Raw genomic sequence first — 12,595 nt, forward strand, 5'->3', positions numbered from 1 at the left:
TTCACCTCTGCTTCTTGCTTGGTTGGCTCTAGGTATACGACCACACGAACTTGGCAAGCAGATCCAAAGAAACAATTTATAGGCCTACGGTTGGTTTCTGTAGGGGCCAACAAATGTATTGTAATGGCCAGCTAAGCTCCGTGTTGAGCTCTTGGCCCAGGCTCTCCTCGGCACCCTGCCAGTAACCTACACACATATCACCCTGCGATTTGGAGCCCGTACAAGAGTGCTGCGGTTTTTCACTAAAGCCTCTTTCCCTTTGGTACCTAACCACTCATTTTCAACAGCTGGTTTCCTGAGGGCTTTTTCTCACATCAAAGGAGACACAAAATATAATCACTCGCTTAGTGTCCTGGGATCAAGAAGGCTGACTTGGTACTTGCTAGCTTCATGTAAAGGAAAAAGACAATGCAGAGTAACCACTGGTCATCAAAAGGGACCAGATACTAAAACCGTAAGAACCTGGATGAACTGCTTTGAACAGCCATTAGAGGTTCCTCACCTTAAGAAGCAGAGTTCTGTTCAAAATTTGGCCCTTGAAGGTGTCTTTAGTTGCTTCCTCATGACTTTCACCCTCCACCACTTAACTCCAAGGAGCCCAAGTCATTTAAATGCCTTTTTGGGGGCTATATTCGTACTTACAGGCAACATAAGCATTGTCCCTGGTGGTCCTGGTAAACCATCTGCTCCTGGAAGACCTGGACGGCCAGGTGGTCCCTATAAGAAAGAGAAATAAAAATAAACTTCTGTAACACCATCTCAGTTAAGGTTGTAAAGGCGTGTTGTGACACAAAAGGCTCCCTATCTTGACAGCTCATGTTGAGCACGCTGGCATCCTGATGGTCTGGCAAATTTTGTGGAAGCACATCTGTAAGCGCACATGGTTTTTCTTAGTAATTCCCTCTCCTTACATCCTGGCCCCTATATTTTCAGTGTCTGCCATAAGCAATATTTGAGTGAACAATAAAACCCTCTGCGTTGTTCCAAGTCAATGGAATCAATGTTTAGTAGGGTCTCTTAAAATCTATTAAAAAGGTATATGAAACTTCATAACTCAGGTCAGCGAAATAGAAATGTGGAAAGATAAATACATTTCCGTGCATGTTCAGTCATCTGGGTCATTCCATTTTTCTCTCTTCAGTCTTTTTTTTTTTTTGTCCTGTGAGGCTACTTCTGTCTACAACGAAGTGATCCTGTCAGCAGCTGTAAATCAGCCAAACTCCAAGGATCTCAACAGAGCTGCGCTGATTAACATCAGCTGAGTATCTTTAACTTACACTAAAGAAACAAGTACGTAATAAAAGATGTATTGATGAAGCCATAAATAATCGAATATGGCCAATTTCCATAAGACAGCCCACAAATTATTCACACTCACAGTTGTGGACTCGGCAATAAGTTTAAGTTAACCCAATTTTTCACAACCATCCAGCAAGCCTACATACAAACGAGGATGACATCCAACCACTCGGTGAGCGTGCAGAATTGCAATTTTCACACCAGCTTAAAGGGCTGAGAGTGGCTTGATCTTGACCCAGGAGCCCTGGTGCTCGCTTCATGGCAAGGGAGACAGAACTGCCTGGCCAGAAGCTCAGGCTTGAGGACTTGGACGCTCCCCTGGTCAATAAATGCCAACAATAAAGCCATCTGTGGAGGACCAAAGCCCTTAGGAGGGCAAGCGATAAACATCCACATTAGTTTGTATTCTCTCCCATTTGTCTGAAGCTCTCAAGCCCATACAGACACCACACAAAAGGGAAAATAAAATCCTGCCACAATCCCAGACACCTATGGACACAGAAGAGCCAGCCCTTGTCCTGAGAAGATGTGTGCTCACCACACAATGCAAAGGAAGGGGGGTGAAGCTGGGAGAGGGAGGAGGAAAAGACAAAAGGGTACAAAGTCCCTAAAGCAGAGGATTTAGAAAAGGAAGTTGAAGTGTTTCCCTTGCCCCATTGTCTTGCTTTCAGATCTGGGTGCTCGTTGGGTCTATTTCTACGAAGGGGGCATCTAAAAACATCCTTCAGATCTGCCTTGGTTTGGGCTGAGGGTCTCAGGCCATACTGGAACTGACGTTTTCTTCCCCCACATCTCATCTCAACCGTGCAGCTCCCCATTTCTGCAGGAGCACCGGACTCAGCTTCACCTCGCACCTCTTTGCTCCCTCCCTTTCCCTCCCTGCCTTCCTTAACCCACCATCTCCTTCCTCCTCTCCCTCTTAAAAAGGAACATAAAGCATTCGAGCCAAAGTCCCGAGCCCTAAATTAGAGCCCAGCCCTGGGGAAGGACAGCCACCGTCACCCCACCCCGCACCACAATCACAGGGCGCTGTGGTGCCGCGGGCCAGGCGCCCAGCTCCGCACTGCAACCGGCCTGGAATAACAACGCTGCTCCCAGCGCCGCAGCGAGCCAGCGCTGCAGCCCCTGATTTATCATCAAAACCACCCAACGGCTCCCTCAGCGCCGAAGGAAGGCTGCGCGACACGCCAGCCCATCCATTTTTCAAGACAAGCTCATGATGTTACATTCCTGGTGTTTACTTAGTCTGGCCGACAGCGGAGTCCCTGGCTCTGCTGGCGAGGTGCAGAGGGCAGCCCCATCTGCCGCACCAGCAGCATGATAAATAATTTAGGCCAGGCTCGTCTTATATAATAAACTTTCTTCCCTCTCTCCCCTCTCCTTTAGCTCTGGTCCCCTGTATGACGGATCAGGAATGAGCTTGTTTATCTCTTGTTGTGTACTCTGCCCGACAAATGTTGGCGGGGTGTTTTTCTACAAAAACGCCTCGTTTTGTTTCAGGTTGGGTGCATGAGGGCTTTTCCTTGCGGGGTGGAGCAGTGGGGGGCAGCGACACGGAGGAAAAATCCAAACCACAAAGCACTTTGTAAATTTAAATTGAGGCTGGGTTGCAGAAACCTCTGAAAGCCTTTAAGAAATGCAGCACGCCAGACCCTCCGTTGGTGTAAATCTGTGTCACTCTCATTATGTAAACAGAGATCTGCTGATATACAGCAACCAGGGATGGGAACTTCAACTTTCATTTGGTGCAGTGCTCCAAGATGCCACGCTGAGCACAAACACTATTGCAATATTTCAAGGGAACACTTAAACTCACATCTGTGTTAGTTCTCATGATCGTCACATAGCAGACAGTGATGGACAGACACACGGTGGGTGTTGAGAACGGTGCCCAGCAGCAGGCACACAGACCCACCCACCAGCCTGCAGTTTTGAGCTTCAAGTCAAGGATTATTTTTCTACCCTGGCCGTAGAATTTCATGAGAAAAGATCTTTCTCACAGCATTTAGGGTTTTCTGTGTAAGGCACCGCTTGCAGTCTGATGGAAAAAAGGGTACCCTGAAAGCTTCGAGCCTTTCAGAACCGCAGGAAGGATTTTAGGGATCCTATTAAACTCTGGAGATGAAAAACTATTCTCAGTGGAAATAAGGCCATGGAGACATTAGGACTGCATGAGCTTGGAAAATGTAATGATGGCTTTGAGACCAGCTTTTGCTCAGAGCTGGAGGGAAGCTGAGCAGAAGCTCAGCAGCACCAAGGCACCCACATTTATTTCCCAACACACAATGGGGTCAGCGACCAGGGTGAGATTTGTTATAATGCGACAGACCATCTCGTTTAAAATTAAAGATATAAATAAAAATCTCCCCTTTTCTTCATTCCATTCTGGAGTACCCACAAAACAGCTCTCTGGCCTCCTAAGTGCCATATTTCCTTCTTCCCACCACTTGAAAGAAACTCCCCATCAGCCCTCTGCTACCTCCCACAAACAGGCTGCTCTGCAGCTTTGCTGGTGATGCGAGCTCCTCTGTGCTTTGTAAAGTAACTGGGATAAATGAACAAACTGACATGATGAATAAAACAGAGCTAAATGAGTGTTGGCCAATATTAACATAGCTGAATATTGTTGGTATATTAATTCAGTGCACCTGCCTGATTGCAAATAAGTCCTTATCAGATGCTGGCATAAGAAATGTTCCTCACTGTACACATATAAGTGCCATGTAAATTCATGAGCTATGCGCAGGGTTAATAATAAACAAATTAAAGAGGAGCTGCTCTAATTGAAAAGAGTGTTTTAATACAGTTTCAATTCCTGGCTCTGCAAGTTCATCACTTCTCCATGCACAATATGTTGGATTACATTCTGTTCTGGACACTCTGTAAAAGCAGGATGTGCTGTCTGGGCTAGAATGCAAATGAAGCCTTTAATTTCAGGGTGTGTAATGACAACATCAGGGACAGTGTGTCTGCTGCTGGTTGGCTTTGCACGGCCATTCAGGAGGAGCCCGGCCAGCAAACATCTGCGTGGACAAGCGGCAGAAGCGCTACCTCCCTCCTCATCAGGGTCAGCACCCGTCCTGGCACACAAATAATTGTTAGGAGCAGGGGAAGAGCATCAAGGGGAGTAGAAGAGCAAGCTGGACAACACGTAGGAGCTGAACATGAGGGCAAATGAAGACTACCAAGGGCCTGATGGAGCCGCACAGCTGTGTTGACTAATCCTAGGCTGCTGCAAGATTTGAGCTGCAAAAACGTTGCTGGGACCTTGCCTGGATGAACTGTGGATGGTCCCTACAAACTCCAACACCAAAGGATGCAGAGCCTTGCCAGGGCAGTGCAGGAAGACCCAGATCTGTGGTGGCTCGAGGGTTAAGCAAGCCTTGGAGTGGTGGCCCTGGCACCCAGCCGCGGGCTCGTGGCTGCGTATTGACTTTCTGAGCTCGCAGACACCGATCGATGGAGCTCAGGCAGGGCCTCTCGTTCTCAATCATGTCACAACCACAAGAAATGTTATTACTGTTCCATCAAAAAAAAAACAACAATAAATACACCAGGAGTGTAAATGAAGCGAGGGTCTTTACAGAAGGGCTCCGGGGGGTTGTGGCAGCACGGCAGCCAGCGAGCTCCAGCCAAGGCCCCTGGGACCAGCAAGGCAACCAAGAGCCTTAATTAAAAATACGGGGCCCAAGCCAGGTTGACTGCCACACGACCCCAACACCTAAGCAATCTCCTCAAGTACACCTGAAAACCACACCAGACACCTTCCAGCGTGGGCCAGCAATGGTTTTATTTCTCCCAACACTTGCATTTTGCAACACGCACGTCCTCAGGCTGGGAGGTGAGCAAGGAAGCTTTGGAGCCAGCTGGTTGCCTCATCCTCCGGCAGGCAGGAAAGGTGGCAGTGCAGCTGGTCCTGCTGTGCCCCAAGGATGGCAGCCAGGCCACGGGGGACATCCCACAACAATGGGGTGTTGCTTTCAGTGAGCACCAAAATGCAGTTTCCCATCTCTTGCTTTTTTTTTTTCCTGGGCTGGAGAACCACCTTGAGGGGTGGGAGAGGAAGGGTGCAAGGGCAGCGCTGAGGAGGACAACAGCTCAGGGGAACGTGGGGCATAAAAGAAACCCAGGAGTGTTGTTCCAGAGTGACCCCAAGCCTTTCCTGCAAGGGACGACAGTTTTTAAAAGCTGAGGGTAGGAGAGACTGGTGAAAACCAGCTCAGCCCCTACTTAATGCAGAAAGCCCGGCTACAGAGGATTTAGGGAAGAACATTTAGCTGTTCTAGCTGGAGTTTTCACATTGTGCTTCATCCCATCCTAGGGTGGAAATGTGCTCAGCCCTTTCCTGAGGGGCTGCCACTGGTGCTGCCTGCCTGCAGGGGTAAGGAGGAATAAAGCCCAGGGGATGTGATGCAGACCTGAAAGTTACTGCAGAGGCAGCCATGCAAACCTCCAGCATCGCTTAAGCATTACAAACAAAGCTACACTGAGCTCCTTTGTAGCACAGAAATCTCGTTCTGATTCTCTGCAACGGAACAAATCCTCCCTCGTGTTCATTCTGGGTCTAAGGTTATGCAACTGAAATAGAAAATAAAGTGGAAAAAAGACAAACAGCAATGCTACAACGTGAATCCTTAACAGGAGTCGCAGCAATTAGCTGTGCTAAGACGTGCATCAGAGCAGCACAACACCCTTGTCGGCGTGGACCTTCCCATTTGAGCCTGAGCAGCTTCTCCCATCCTCTACAGACAAAATCCAAGAAACTCAGCCAGCAGAGCAGGAAACCCTGCAGATGCAGAGGGTCTGGGTCTCCCTGTCCTATCCCTGCTGCAGCCCAGGGACAGATAGGACAATTCCCTACTCAGAAAGCAGCTGCTAAAACAGCTGAGGACGCCGTGGTGTGTCAGACCCTGCTGCGTTATCTGCCAGGAAAAGCTGCTGAGGCCCTGGCCATCAGATTGAGGAGTGCTTGCTGATAAGCGCTCCCTCCATCGCCGAGGCATTCTGCATTCACCGGGTGACAGCACTGACAGCTGCGGGACGCGGTGCATCCAGGCACATCTCCTGCCATCAGCATCACTGCTGCTCTCCTCCCGCCCCCGCTTTCCCAGGGAAAGGCTGGAAAAATAGACCTCCAGCCAGCCTGCCTTCAAAGAGCCATCTGTAGGCATGCTTTCTGCCCTTTTGGTCACTGAGACTCCGTGCCTCAGGCCACAAAGTGCCCTGTCCTTAGGGCTGCTTTTATTTTTAGGTGAACTTCTAGCGCCCGCTAAAATTGCTCCCAGCAGCAGCCCTCGAGCCTGACGTGGCCCTGGACACTTGCCTTGGTGCAACTGCCTGGCCCCATTACAGCTCATTTTGTTCAGAGAGGACAAGCCAAGCTTTTCCTGCATGCCTAATGCGTGCACACCTCTTGCTGAGCTGAGGCTTGAGTTCAGCAGCCCCTAAAATAGGGGTGAAAAACACAGCGGGATGGTGGTGCAACACCAGGGGCTGTGCTGGGTGCAACCAAAACCAACCCCTCTGCTGCAGGACCCGCACCACCAGCTGAAACGAGGCTTCAGAATCACAATGAGCTCTGTTTTTCTGTGCTCATGGCTGTTTTGTGCGCTGGCTCACTCTGTTCACCCAGTGCCCAGCTCCCATGCCCTAATAACTAATAACATGCCAAAGGGTGCAGGCAGAGAGGAGAGGGTTTGTCAGCTTTAGTCTTGGTTTTAGCCTGAAGAAAAGTGCTTAGTGCTGCTCACTACCGTGGCTAGTCCCCAGCCACTTGTCCCTGGGTGCAAAGATCTGCCCTTTACCCCAGCGCAAGCATCTTTTAGGGCTGACATCCTCTTCACCCAGCTCTGAGGTGTTAAGACCAAGGACTCAGAGAGGGAACGCCATCAAACACCTCATGCAGCCAGCAAAATTTAGGGTTCCAATAAGGCATCACAGTCCCTCTTTGAACACAAAAAATGACAAAAGGCTTCAAAGAGGAGAAAAACAGGGGTACTCACTCTCTCCCCAGGGTCTCCCATTAGGCCCACGGGTCCAGTTGGTCCTGGAGGTCCTGGAAGGCCCTAGGAGAGAAAAAAAATAAAAAAAAAAAGCCACTGAATGAAAATGTGCATTATTTATAACATTCATAGAAAGCACAGGAAAAGAATTAGAGCTTTCTGTTTATTTTTGCTCTAGAAAACAGACTCCAAAGCGCTCTGTGCACATGCATGGCACATGGAAGCAACACACCCCGGGCACAGATGGGCGCTGAGCCCTCTGCTCAGCTCCCTGCAACGCACACACCCAGCACCACGCACCCTCCAGTGAGGTTTAAACAAAGTGCCACTTACTGCTGGGCCTTCGGGACCTGGGGGGCCCTCCACAAGCATTCCCTAAATAAGAAGGAGGAAAAAAAAAACAGTGATTAGCAGAGCACATCCTCCAAGTCACCTCAACATCAGGGCTGGAAGCCCAGTGCTTTGTCTGTCCTTAAGTATTTCACGTCTTGCTGCTGGGTCTGGGCATCCCAGAAGCTGAGCAGTTCCCATTCTCCCCCAGTGACACCACCCGCCCATTGAAAAGCCAAATGCCATTTTTCTGGACCACGCAGGGCATGGCAGAACAGCCCTTTCCCCCAGCACCAAGCCTCACCACAGCACAGGGGCATCTTCCATAAAAAAAAACCCTTCTCCCTTAGCTCAAGGACAAGCAAACCCAGGGCGCACACAAACCTCGGCTGTGCTGCAGGGGGAGAAGGGCTCGTTGTCAGGAAGAAGCTGTCTCCAAGCCCAAGCAGCTTTAAAAAAAAGTTAATAATCAAACTGCAAGGTGCTTTTTTTTTTTTTTTTTTTTTTTGAAATTACTTTTCTAGCAGGCTGCACACCGTGATTTACTCTGTGTACCTAGGAAATCACTGTGTGGGCAAAATGGTAGAATAATGTTATTTCATTCCTTTTAATCTAAATATTTTGTCATAACTTTAAATCAGATCTATCATGCACTCAGTAGAATTGAGAGGTGTTTTTTTTTTTTTCATTTTCCCCTCATTGGTATGTAAGAGGCAGGGAAAAAAACCTCTCCAATAAGCCAGGCAAACGTTTTCCAGCAGGCATCAGGACGCTGTGCTGGGCAGAGCCCCACAGCCAGCGCTGCCTTTTTATTTCAGGACCAGTGACCATGCACCCAGTGGGCACCTCACTCGAGTCAAAGCGCTTTCAGCCCTTGCCAGCTCCTCTCTGGAACTGGGGAAATCGCTCCCAGGGGATGCAAGCAGCCTAGGAAAGCCTGCAGATCCCCACGGGCTTGCCTGGGAGAAGCCTGGGGGAAGCAAGCGCTTGGTCTTGGGCCACCCCTGGCTGGGCTCTGGTGCTAAAAGCATCGGCTGAGCCCACGGCAGCCACAGGAGCAGACAGGGCTGAGCTGAACGGGTCTGAAACAGGGAGAAGAAAACCCAGGCCTGCCCCCAAAGCCACAGTGCCTAACCCCAGAGGAGCAAAAATTAGACCAAACATGCTGGCAGGAGCCAGCCTTGCTTCCATTGCTGTTTCGGCACCATTAATGCAGGGCCAGTGTTATTTTCTGTCCCTCCCCACACCCGTACTCTCCATTACCATGTCGTTTAAATCCGCTTTCCGCAGATTTGGGTGCATTTGGGAGATGTTCTACTAGCACCTGTGCTGTTCTTTGTGGGTAAAGAGAACAGCTCCTGGCCTTTGCTCCATCCCCATTCTGAGAGCAGTGTCACTGACCGCCACGGAGCCACAGCTCTCTTTTGGGTGTAAATTAGGGGGAAACCTTACACAGCACTGCCCCAACCCTCACTAAGTGAGCTATTTCCTGCTGTGGGCTAGCAAGATGTGGCAAGCTAAGCCGATAAAGAAGGCTCCCCGCAGGAATGACAGCTGCTAAGCACCAGCTCCTTTTCAGTCCCCAACGAGGACGTTGCTCAGAAAACCCCAGAGCTCCCAGCAAGCCCACAGAGGCACCCTCAGCCCCATCCCTGGTGACACCGAGACCAACGATGGCACATTTTGGTGTGGCAGGCTCTGAAACACAAACCGATGCCAACCCTTCCCTTCACCCGGCTAGTAAATGTCTGCAGCTCGGTGCTGAGAGCCACAACCCACCTCTGTCCCCCCCAGGGCTTTTTTTTGGAGGTGCTGGATGCCAGCATCACCACGGCCTGAGCACGCACAGCACCAGGGCTGGCTGCAGGATGCTCCCCGGCACGGTGGGGTCTGAGCTAAGGAGCCAATTCACAACGCAAATATCCTCGGCATCTCCCCGTATTTATCTGTCGGTTTACGTTGAGCCCTAGCTTTAGGGACATCTGGAGAGCCTCCTCGGCAAGGGATCTCAGCTGTTTACACAACGGGCTCAGCAACACGAGGGGCAGAAACACGAGGAGGCTCTGGGAGCAGCCAGGCAGGGCAGGACACCCCATAGATAGGACACGAGTGGGGTCCCAACATCCCCGTGCCCCCAAGCAGGACCATCCTCACCCCACTCCTGTGCTGCCCTGCTGCCTCCAGCGAGCGTCAGCACCGAGCAAGGATTGAGGGCCGGGCGGCGGGAATGAAAAGCTGAGAAAATTCGGCAGAACCCGCCTTCCCTGCTTGGTTTTTATTTCCCCTGCTCTGCTGCAGCCCCGATCAAAACGGAGATAAGGAGCACGGCGAATGTGAATTTCTCTCTCCGCCGCGGAGGAACCGAGCGGAGAGGAGCGAGGCAGCATTTGGTCTTGTTTACTTTCTGGCAAAAAGCTATACGTGGCTCCAGTGTTTTGAAATAGCAAAGGCGGCCAAATTCTTTCTGGATGATTAAACTTAACTATTTTGTTCACTCTGTAACGTTTCGGATTGGTTCTGGCCGAGGGCAGGCTGCTGGGGCTGCCTTTCCCCCCGTCTTTCTGCTCGCCCCCCACCCTCCCCGCGCCGCGGTTCAGCGCATCGCTCGCTCCCTGCCCTTTGTTTGCGGCCCGAGAGCGGGACCCAGAAGGGAAAGGGAGGAAGGAAGGCTCGGAGATGCTTTTATCAAGCATGCGGGGAGGCTTGCAGAGCCCTGCTGCTGCCCCCTCAGCTCCTCCATGGCCCCACCGGCACCGGCAAAGTCTCCTCGAGAGGGAAAGGGAGGAAAAATGCAAAGGAAAATGAGGGGCTGGGGGCGATGGGAAGTGCTGCTGCCACGCTGGGCACTGCACGGGCCCTCTGCCAAGGGAAATTAGGTTAATTGAGCTGCTGGTGTGCAGCGAGCCTGTGCTTGGCCCTTCAGGGACGCTGCTGACGGGGTGACTGCAGGGATGCAAAGCCCCCGGTTCCTGTCCAGGGGAAACCGTGGTGCCCAGCGAGGGGCAGACACACATTCACTGCCCAAACTGAGCCAAAAGTGGCTGTCCCAGCACGAGCAGGGCTGGGGACTGCAGAGCCTCCAGCCCTGTGCACACCTACAGAGGGATGCTCGCTTGGAAACCCACGTTTTCTGCAGACTGCAAAGGGCACGGGCAGTTTTTATTGTTCTTCAAAAAGGAAAAAAAACACCTCGGGAGTGGGCCAGGGCAAAGTTGTAATGAAGGAAAGTGTTGAGTTTCCCTCCTGGGACAGCACAGGGCTCCTCTGGAAGTGCAAGGCTGGGAGGAGCCAGGAGCAGGAGGAAGAGCAAACCTCTCCGCTCAGCTCCCACCCCGTGTGCAGTGGGAAGCCTTTTATTTCCACAGAGCCGACCCCATTAGCTGCACCATTAAAGGCGGCCCCGAGCTGTAGGTTCAGGTCAGGATGGGACCTGGCCACCAGCTGCGGAGGTCCTCAAAATCCCACAGAGCTGGGGACGGCCTCTGCCAGGCACTTCCATTTTACACGGCCTGGGTTGTTACGGCGAATAAGAGATGTCATGGGAAATTTTGCACTTCCTTCCTAATTTAGGCTGCTTTGTGAAATTAAAAAAAAAAAAAAAGAAAAAAGAAAAAAGATTACAGGATTTTATATTAAAATGAACCAAGTAATTATTTCATGGGAAGTTTTCCTCCCAGCTACATGGCAGAATACAGAGCACCAAATCACACAGAGCACACCCCTTACGCCTTTTTCCTTGGGAGATAAAAAGAAAAAAGAACAGAGATCGTCCTTACCGGCTCAATAATCGCAGGCTCCCCCTTCTGTCCTTTCTCACCCCGCGGACCCCCAATCTGCAGCACGGGACAGAAAAAGAAGGGTAAATAGTTGAGAACATCGCTCACACCACCAACACAGCCCCACGCAGGACCTGGGGATGTTTCTGCCACCAGAGGACTGCAGGTTTTTGTAGGGCAGAAATGGGGCACCTCCACCTAACCAGGACACGGAGCCATCTTCCGTGCAGCAAGCACATCCATCAAGGTGGATGAACCCAAATGGGATAGGACCACTGCCTTTTGCAGCGCTCATCTCTGTGATATCACTGTGGGAACGTTCAATAACATTAAATAAAAACGTTTTGAGCTACGTTTACGTCCAATGGAAGAAGCACTCACCCCTTCGTAGATGGTGTCCTGGTTCGCAGGCATCCCCGGCCCGATGTCAGGAGACACGGTTCTGTCGTAGTAGTTGTAGTAATTCCCATCATATTCTTTTATTGTTTCCTCGGTGAAATCTTTATCCAGGTCGTCTCCTTCTTGAGGGTTCTGAAAGCAAGAGGAGGAACACATCAGGATGTGAACTTCTATAGGATGCACGCACTGAAAACCTCAGGGTAGACAGTGGGTTTGGGGAAGTGAAGCAGCTTTATAATAATAGTTGCAAATAAAAAGCAGGAAAGTTGAAATCTGGAGTTTTAAGGTCTCCAGTGATCTGCAAGACTTTTCCAATGGCAGGATGTTCACATCGATGTGTACCCTGGCCTTCCCTGGGATTTCTCCATCAATCCCAGGCATAACCCTGGGTGTAACAGCCTGGGCAGCAAAGCAGCACGGAGCAAGAGCTCCTGCCAGGACAACCCTACAAGCTCCAGAGGCTTGAAGAAACATGGAAGCGAAGTTTCCAACACCAGACCCTGTTCATCTCTCTCAGCCTGAATGTTGGAGTCGCTGGATTATTAAGCACAAAAAAATAAATCACATCCAGTCTCATTCTAAAAAGTCATGTCAAAAACGCAACGTGTCATTATGAGAATCTAATTACAGGAGGAAATGTGGAAAAATCCAAGCTTGCTTATACAAAAACCTCCTGTTTGTTTTGTCTGGGATCCAAGACAGTTGTGCTTTTCCAAAGAGTGGTAGCAGAAATTTTAACAAATTTGATTCATTAATCCCTAAATCCTGTCTGAATCTTCACAGCAACAG

General features: G+C 50.4%; 1 protein-coding gene across 2 annotated transcripts in view; it reads right to left on the reverse strand.

Moving 5' to 3' along the window:
• Positions 1–12,595, reverse strand: part of COL5A1 (collagen type V alpha 1 chain) — a 147,750-nt gene that overhangs the window by 63,907 nt on the left and 71,248 nt on the right. For both annotated transcript variants that reach the window (XM_068656510.1, XM_068656509.1), the window contains exons 8-12: positions 11,789–11,938; positions 11,408–11,464; positions 7,635–7,676; positions 7,302–7,364; positions 643–717 (exon numbers count right to left, since the gene is read on the reverse strand). In XM_068656510.1, the coding sequence (XP_068512611.1) occupies positions 643–717; positions 7,302–7,364; positions 7,635–7,676; positions 11,408–11,464; positions 11,789–11,938 (387 nt within the window). The remainder of the gene's footprint in view (positions 1–642; positions 718–7,301; positions 7,365–7,634; positions 7,677–11,407; positions 11,465–11,788; positions 11,939–12,595) is intronic.

Source organism: Anas acuta, chromosome 20 (genome assembly GCF_963932015.1).
Source record: "Anas acuta chromosome 20, bAnaAcu1.1, whole genome shotgun sequence".
Taxonomy (NCBI): Eukaryota; Metazoa; Chordata; class Aves; order Anseriformes; family Anatidae; genus Anas; species Anas acuta.